This window comes from Camellia sinensis, chromosome 15, assembly GCF_055761805.1.
Source record: "Camellia sinensis isolate YWXY chromosome 15, ASM5576180v1, whole genome shotgun sequence".
NCBI classification, from domain to species: Eukaryota; Viridiplantae; Streptophyta; class Magnoliopsida; order Ericales; family Theaceae; genus Camellia; species Camellia sinensis.
In genome coordinates, this window is record NC_138975.1 from 107,941,621 (window position 1) to 107,951,098 (window position 9,478).

Below are 9,478 nucleotides of genomic sequence, written 5' to 3' on the forward strand. Positions count from 1 at the left end.
GGTAAAATGTAAATGAGTTATAATGAATATGACTTGTTTTGACATAAAATTTTTACTATTATTATTTTAGCTAACAAAATAAATTAAAAAATTAATAAGACAAAATATTATATTCAAATTATAATTTTTTTTCTCTTACAAAAGTTAAAAAAATAAAAAAAAATTCATCCGAAACAAAACTTTTTAGTCCTAAACTAATAGTCAAAAAAAATAAAAAATCAATCCACATCCCAAACCAATACAAATTGATTTACTATTCATTACAAATTGATTTACTACTCATTTTTTTAAAAAAATTGACTAAAAGACAAAGTAGCCCGGCCGGAGCCAAACACACCCTAGCCATTTGGGGCCCACCACCACCACCTCCCCTCCTTTCCGTTAATTGCTAAATCTATATAAACCTCCCTTCCAATAAAACCAGACAAATGAGAGAGAGAGAGAGAGAGAGAGAATTGGAATATAGAGCGAGTAAGCTAGAGATAGCGAGAGTCAGATAGCTGGGTTGTATATGAGATTTGGGGTGTTTGAGTTGCAGAGAGAGAGAGAGAGAGAGACTGAGAAGAAGAATACTCAACTTAATTGCAATCAAGTCCTTCTCTTCACAATACAATTGGTAAGTTCTCTTGCTTTTTCTTATCCAATTTTCGATTTGAATGCCCTTTTGATTGGTCCTGTATGTGTGTTTTGTTCAATCTCAGGCCAGGAAGTGAATACTAAGAACTGTACTTGCAGCTTCTTATCTGATCACAATTGGAAATAGATCTTTCCTCTTCTTTTCTTTTTTTTAATTTTAGATTTTTTTTTTTTTAAAGGATTGAATTTGATTGAATTGTTGATATTTATATTACTGGGTAATTTTTGATTGGTGATTCTAGGGCTTTTTACTAGCTTGCTTTCTATTTGTGTTCATTTAGAATTTTTTATTTATTTATTTACTGGATTGTTTTCATTATTGATGAATTTGATGCTTAAGGATTGGTTTATGATTGGTTTTAAGATAGAAATTTACATTGTGGTATTTGAAAAAAACAAATTTCTTCAGTAGTTTGTTTTATTTGAGATCAGTGCATTGATTAAAAAAGTTACCAGATTTTTTATTTGCCTAAAATGTGTATTTCTGCTGGTTTTTTTAGTATGCATCTGTTTTCTAAATTGGATATGTGGTTTCTTGACTTATTGTTATATCAAATATCTCATTTTTATCGGCTGAATATATGGTTTTGTGCTCATAGTAACTGATGAATAGTATTCTGATTGGTTTCGGTTTAATTTTGATGAGGAAGAGACTCAAGCAGTGTCATGTTGGAAGGTCCTGGATTTCTTGTCTCCCGGGAACTGCCCAGTTCCTGCGAGCATGAGAGTAAGTGGATTTACAATACATTCTGTGTGATTGAATTTTCAAATCGTAAGCGCCGTTTGGAAGATGGTGGAGGGATTTCTCTGAGAAAGTCACCCAAGTCGTCAGATGTCATTGAGAGAGAGGAAACAATGCAGGGGTTTTGTGATCTTTCACTCTCTCAAGCCAACCGACCAGATAATCAAGGTCACGGTGGTGATCAATCGGATACAAGTTCATTCATACACCAAATTGGCCGAGATATGTCTATTAATTGTCTACTCCGATGCTCAAGATCAGATTATGGCTTGATTGCCTCATTGAATCGAAGCTTTAGGTCTCTAATTCGGAGTGGTGAGCTATACAGGTTGAGGCGGCAGATGGGAATTATTGAACATTGGGTTTATTTCTCGTGCACCCTTCTTGAATGGGACGCTTTCGATCCCATTCGCCTTCAATGGATGCATTTACCTAGAATGACATCAAATGAATGCTTCATGTGTTCAGACAAGGAATCATTGGCTGTTGGTACCGAACTTCTTGTATTTGGAAAGGAGATTAGGTCCCATGTGATTTACAGATATAGCATATTGACAAACTCATGGTCATTGGGTACAGGGATGAATGAACCAAGATGCTTGTTTGGGTCTGCAAGTCTTGGGGAAATTGCAATTGTTGCAGGAGGTTGTGACCCAGAGGGCAATATCTTGCGCTCAGCAGAGCTTTATAACTCAGATACTGGTACATGGGAGACTCTTCCAAGCATGAATAAACCAAGGAAAATGTGTTCTGGGGTGTTTATGGATGGGAAGTTTTATGTTATTGGAGGAATTGGAGTAGGCAATCCAAATTTGCTTACATGTGGGGAGGTGTATGATTTGGAGACAAGATCATGGCGTGAGATTCCTAATATGTTCCCTGCACGCAACATAGAGGCTGGGGCGACTGAGACACCGGCTACAGCCAAGGCACCTCCTCTGCTTGCAGTTGTGAAGAATGAGCTATATGCAGCTTATCATGCAGAAAAGGAAGTGAGGAAGTATGACAAGGCAAGGAATCTGTGGGTTACAGTGGGGAGGTTGCCTGAACGAGCAGTCTCCATGAATGGTTGGGGGCTAGCGTTTAGGGCATGCGGAGACCGGCTTATTGTTATTGGTGGACCTAGGGCTTTAGGTGGAGGGATGATAGAGGTTAATGCTTGGGTGCCAGATCAAGGTCCGCCACAGTGGAGCTTGCTGGCCAGCAAGCATTCAGGAAGTTTTGTTTATAATTGTGCTGTGATGGGTTGCTGAGGTGTTTGATTTTGGTGACACTGTATTTACTATACGGGGTTCCCTTTCTCAGTGGGATTTACAAACTTTCTTTCTGAAGGAGTTGGGATTCTGGTTAGTGGCGAATCTCTGCCTTTTTTTTGGGTAATTAATCTGTCTTCCTTTTGGGGAAAAATTCATATTTTACTTGAGCTTCATAAATATTACTTGAAGGAGGTCTCAAGGTTTCTCCATCTTCTAATTCTTTTTGTGTCCTATTGGTTTGCATCTTCAACCTTTTTTAGTTTCCACAATAGGTTTTGTTTTCCAAAGGTTGGCATCACGAAGGACAAAGCATAGACTAATAATTGAAGAACCAGTACACTTTTTGGGCTTTTATGAATAATTACAAAAAGCTCTATTGAAACACCAGAAACCATTTTATCGGTTCATAATCTCAATTGCTTGGTTTTTTAAGAATGAAATTGGTCAGTGTGTTAACTTTTTCTGTCCTAAAGGTGTATGTATCCATTATAGAGGTTTATTAGTGTACGATCTTTCTTCACTCACCATGCTAATGCATCATCACTAATTCTATGTATTATTGGTAATTACTTGCAAAGTAGTGCATCTGTATCTGTTTGAATTGGTGTGACAGTGATCAACTGAGTCGATTAGTTTTCCCCTTTTATTCTCCATCATATTTTCCATAAAGGTGACGGCTTGAAACTCTTCTGTTAGGAGGAAAGCAAATTTAGAATTTCAAATTAAACTTTCAATTTTTCAATCTTTCAGGCACATTTGCAGTTTTGCCTTTGTGTAATCGAACAACTTGCACAAGCCAATCTTCAAACATACACTTCAAAATAACAAACCTAACCTAGTTACTCTTACAACCAAGCCCAAAACCCTACACATTGAGTCAATAGTTTTGACTCACAGAAACTGCCAAACTAGCATGACTGTCAGTAACAACTATTCTGAATAGTAACTTTTATCCCTCATTCTCAAAATAAATCAACCACAGGGGAGGTGGTATTCATAATCATGGAATAATGGGAAGGGGATAAGGGTGTTAAATGACAAAAATGCTTCCATTCCCTCATCTCTATTACTCTCTCTTTCCATCGTCATCTCTGACCCTACCACTATCGGCCACCTCTATTCCTCTCTGTGTCCCTCTCCTTCACCTTTGACCCTTGCCACCTATGGCCACCTTTCTTCTTCTCTCTTTCCCTTTGCCAACCATTTCGACCACAAATCAAGCACCCCAGACAACGCCACGAGAGACCACCATCAACTTCCTGCCTTTGGGTGTTTCTTTGTCTTCTCATTTTGCTTTTATTTGGTGAATTCTTTGGGTGTTAATTTAGGAATATTTGTGTTAATTTTATGAGATTTTGGTGAATTTTGACTCTAAAATTGCATTATTTGGGGGAAAGTTTATTTTTTTGTGTGGTTTTTTTGTTTTTGGATCCAATCCAACCTCACTCTCTCCAAATATAAGTTTAGATTGTTGGGTGAGTATCCCAAGAATTAATCCATTCCAAATGAAACACCTGGGGATGGACTATTAGTCCAGGGATTTGTAATATCACCTTATCAAGTCTAGTTAAACTAATGTAGCCAGGCTAAAATCTTACATGTATTGTTAAAGCATCAAGAATACAAGAAATGGTAGTCCATCTCCCTGAAGATTAGACTAGTCCTTTTTGATATGTGGTGGGTTTGATCCCTCATGAAACCCCTATTAGGTAATCCCTGCTGTGTGAAAACAAATATTATTTCCTATTACTTGAAATTTTAAAAAAAAATGTATATGTCTTGTATTGTACCATATCGGGTGTGAGCCATTTAGGTGAGGCATACATAAAGTCATTCACCTCTGTGAAGTAACTTGTCATTTTGGAGTCTGTGGTGGGTTTTTGACCCTTGTGAAGCCCATGGGTAGATCTGATTCTTTGGATGTCCATAGAGATGCATTCAAGGTTCTACATGGTCATTTTCAACAAAATGAGTTCAGCCACTTGAATTTGTTGTGCAACTGATTTGTCATTCATTAAGGACTTATGAGTGAGTGTAGCAATTAGTTTGGTTCAGACCTGTTGAGAGTTACACCATATAGTTAATATTTTCTTGAGCTTTTGTCATACATTGAAGGTAAAGGAGAATCAAAATCAAAGGACCGCCTGATTTTTGGTTAGAAGGTAAAGTAGAATCCATGTCAACATCTTCGTGGTCGCCACAAGTTACGATCTTAGCAAGAAATACTGGCTTTTAATGCCCATGCTTGTGTATTGGTTTGTCCACCTCTATTCAGATGTATGGTTATTGAATGGTTAGCATCATCAATAGATGCTTCTCTTTGAAGGATAGGTAGCCATGGATTACTATGTTGCTCCCAGTCATCCGCCAGGTACAAAAACATATCCGCCAGGTACAAAAACATCTTTGTTAACCTTGTTACTTTTTCAATCTTGGCAGACATTAGACAATATCAACTTGGATACTTTTTCTACTTTGTCTTATTGATCATTTTTTGTGTAAATTTCATGTTATGATTATTAAATTCTGTGAACATGTTCTCAGAATTGTAGATAAGAACAATCCTGATATATTGCCATGTATTCTTACACGGATTAATATTGTTTAATGCAAAGTAGTCACGAGAATTTTACCATTCATTTCCATTACATATAGAAATTGTAGATTTGCTATGATGGATTGGTTAAGAAGGCAATGGTTGCCAATACATGTGTTTTTTTTCTCTCTCACTCTCTCTCTCTCTCTCTCTCAAATGCTACATCCTAGAAAAAAATCTAAAAAAGTGTTTAGAATTTGAAATGTGTGCACATGCATTGCAGGTGGTTATTTTAGTCTACCACTTTCCTATTTGTTGAGTACTAACAATATTGTAGTAGGTAATGCTCTCACCTTGTCTTTTATATTAAATTTTGAGATATTTTGAGCTTGAAAAGATCAAGGGGTTATGATCTTACAAATTAAGGAAGAAGAAATTGTCATGAGCACACGTCAATCGCAAACTTTTGTGTCACTGTCTTGTGGGCATGGCATTTGAAAATTATGGAGCATCTCCTTCAGACTTTTCATCAGTTTGAAAATTTTGCCAGTAGTTTTTGAAGTATGAAAAAGTGAGATCATAGTTCCCATTGATTTGGACATAAGCAAATGTATCATTTTGTGATGTACTGATTCATAGGGGCTTTCAACCACTTTTTGAAAGTTGTATCAACTTGAGGTATGGAGTATATAAGCATAGTTGTATATAAAAAGGTGGATATACGGGTTTGGATTGCTTCATCAATTTCCTATCATTATGTGTCAGGTGAGAAATCAAATGCCGATCCTGGACAATTACTCAAGTGGCCATGGAGAGGGCACTTGGGTGCCAAGGTGAGTGAAGTTTTCAGGTTTGAGTCTATGGAGAGATATTGTCTTACGTTATAATTTAACTACTAACAGTTATGTTGTGCAAAAAAAGAGTCATATGTCGATGTGGGTACTGTTTGAAACTTTCAAGGTGCCCAGAATTTGAAATGTGTACACGTGTGCTGCTTTATGCCTATTTTATCAATAGTTATGTGTCAAAAGTGAGAAATCACAGGTTGACATGGTTATTGTTGCTTGAAATTTTCAAGCTGCCCAGAATTTAAAAAATCTCACAGCCTATTGAAATGTACAATACAATATGTATTTTTTGCTTCCCTCCTCCATATCTTGAGTGTTGCCTTTCTGGCCTTACTTTTTTCAAGTTGTGCCATTCTATCTTCCAAGAAAAAGAAAAAAAAAATTAAAGAAAGAAGAGTGAACTGAATATCATCATGTTTAATAACCAAAGTTATATTGAATTTGGATACAAAAAAATAGAAGTGTGTATTTAATCACGAATCTCGATGTACATGTAAAGCCATGGTAGCATAGAATTAGGGGTGTAAATTTGGCCCAAATCAACCCGTTTCATGTCAGGGCACGCGGGCTCCTACCAGAATTCGGTCCAGTAGGCTTGGGTTCTGCTTGATCAATTTTTTATTTTTTTATTTTTTATTGTCTTCACTAGAAATGACATCGGGTCTTGGGCGGGCCAAGTCTCAAATGGGCCTAGAGTGGGCTGATGGGCTGAGCTGTAGAACAAGCGACTCAGGCCCAAGCCCAAGGTCTCGAGTTGGGCTCGGGCTCAAGCCTAGCTGAGCCTAATCGGGCCAAGTCCACCCAAGTTGCGGGTGAGCTTTCGGGCTGCCCTCTACCTCGCGGGCCAATTTTACACCCCTAGAAAGAATCACCTCCATTCTATCTCATCATATAAATTTTATTTATAATTACTTAATTTATAATAAAAAAATTTGTTAGTAAGGCCTTATTTGGGAACAGGCTAATTTAGTAACTTTTTGGCTATTTGGCTAAAATATGAGCTAAAAAAAACTAGTATGTTTGGGATGACTTTTTGACTTTTTATGAAAAGATGTGCAAAAAGTAGAGAGAAAAGAGAATTTTTGACTTTTTTGTATGAGTTGTTGGCTTTTTAGCTAATTTAGTAATTTTTTGACTTTTTGGCTAAAAAGTTCGGTTGCCAAACGAGGCCTAAGTCTAATTTTAACAAATTAATCAACTTAACTATTAAAAAAAGGATTATGTATACCAAGACTTCTTCAAATATTAGCGAGTATTATTTTGCCTCTCTCATTTATGAAATTGTACATCTTAACCCATTTAATTATAAAAATGTATCGCTTCCACTCTTTCTAAATCACCTTTAAAAGGAATGTATTTGTACGATTTCCATAATTGAGGGATTAATATATGTGGGCTCATAGATGAAGGAAGTAAAGTGATATTCACTAATAATTGAGGAAGTCTTAGTGTAATGAACCCAAACAAAAAACTTAGATTTGTGGGCAATTCAAACCTAGCTTGGGTTCAACCTGTTATGTTCAGGTCGAGATTGGGCAAATAAGGTTGGGGTGCAAGTTGGGGAATAAAGTGAAGTTTGTACTAATATCTAATTACTTTACTACATATGAATGTGGGTATTTTTAAGAGTGAGATTTTAAAATTATTTAGCATTACTGTAAAAATTAAAAATTAAAAAGATTTCAGGAGTAGGTTTCATTTGAGAATATGTTATTTTAGTTAAAAAAAAGTTAAAAGATTATTAAAAAAGTAAAAATTTTAAAACTAACATTATTTTGGATATGATTTATAAATTGACTTTTTTTATTTATTACAACAAGATGTGTAAAAAATAAAAAGGCAAAGATGACTCAAATAAATCAATAAATTAATAAACCGCTTATTTATGATATTGCCAAATGTACAAAATGATGGTTTCTACTGAAGCAAAAGGATCATTATATCCCCCTATTTACTTTTTTTATACAACTAAAATAAATGTAAAATAGAAATTTCAGACAAAAACCTTTCACATTTTTTTATACAACTAAAAGGGTCAACAAAAAAATAAAAATAAAAATTTCAAACACAACTTTCTGGATAAATTACATTTTCCCCTTTTATATTGGACCATTTTCCCACATTCGCCTTTAAAGTTTTTTTGTTTTTTTTTTTTTTTTTTCTATTTTAACCCTTCATGTATCAAGTTTTCTTCAATTTACTTTTAAAATTAATTTGTGCCTAAAATTAAACACAAAATGACATATTAACAACTATAGTATAAAAATGTTTTATTATATATAACTCACATTTCTGAGACAAACCCAAACTTCAATATAATAATATATTTTTTATGTCATATAATAGTTAATGTGAAATTTTTTGTCTAATTTTGAATAAAAGTAAATTTTAGAAAGAAATAAAAGGAGAAAAACTTAAAACATGAATGGTCAAAGTAAAAAATAAAATAAAATAATAATAATAATTAAGAATCAAAATGAAAAAATAACAAATATAAATGGAGCAAAGTGTAATTTGTCCTAACTTTCTTACTTCATAAAAAAGGGAGAAATTGCAAATAAGTGTAACAATGGATAAATTATTGTACTTGAGATGAAATTTTTTGTGATGCAACTCTGACACACATTAAGTACTTATACCATGGACATGAAAGATTTGCACTATGCACATAGTAAAATTGCACCACCATGAAAATGCAAATAATTTTTTACTGTCTTATTGATTTGATATTTTTCATCAAAAAATTACTAAAAAGGGAGAAAATATCCTATAGATCTGTCTTATATCTTAGTTGATATGTTCTTACAATCTTATTGGTTATGTAACTATTATTTCTTATTTTTTCTTCTATGTTTCACATAAAGCAATCACCTGTTTTGTTATAGGCACACGGTCACGTGGTAGAGCAGACCTACCAAATATCTTCTCCTAAAAAACCATCTTTCCAAGAGATAATTGGTGAAAAGTCCAAGCTAAGAAAGGTATAAAATATTAGGTCCAATAAATATTTTTAATTGGTGAGAGGTCCACTTTTTATAAAATAATTTGGTAAGAAGTCGTTTTATTTGTTTTAAATGGCATTTTGTTTTCAATTTTACCTTTTAATTTATCTGTTGACTTTTTTATTTGTTGACTTTCGTTGACTATCTGTTCAAAATTTTTGGCTATCTGTTCAAATTTATATCTATCTGTTTAAATTTTTTTTCTATATGTTTAAATTTCTATCTGCCCAATTTTTTTTATATAAACTTTCTATATGTTCAAATTTGCCTACCTGTTCAATTTTTTTCTTGAAATTCTTCTATTTGTTCAAATTATTTTATTTTATTTTTTTATTTGTTGAGATACGAAGCCAAACAAAATTAACAAACCCTATATGTGCAATTTTTTTCTTCTATTTGTAACTCCCCAAAATAATAACAATACTCATCTCCTAATATTCCTTACAATTGATCAATAA

At 34.1% G+C, this 9,478-nt stretch overlaps 1 protein-coding gene across 2 annotated transcripts; it reads left to right on the forward strand.

The window, feature by feature from the left end:
• The first annotated feature begins 413 nt into the window (after window positions 1-413).
• LOC114321830 (F-box/kelch-repeat protein At1g74510) lies at window positions 414-2,851 on the forward strand. 2 transcript variants are annotated; one of them, XM_028269059.2, is made up of 2 exons: window positions 414-616; window positions 1,287-2,851. In XM_028269059.2, the coding sequence occupies exon 2, from the start codon at window positions 1,303-1,305 to the stop codon at window positions 2,629-2,631; it is 1,329 nt and encodes a 442-aa protein (XP_028124860.1). In that variant the 5' UTR covers window positions 414-616; window positions 1,287-1,302; the 3' UTR covers window positions 2,632-2,851. The 2 variants fall into 2 exon arrangements, with proteins under 2 accessions (XP_028124860.1, XP_028124861.1); XM_028269060.2 differs by having other exon boundaries at window positions 420-616; window positions 1,250-2,851.
• Window positions 2,852-9,478: the final 6,627 nt, after the last annotated feature.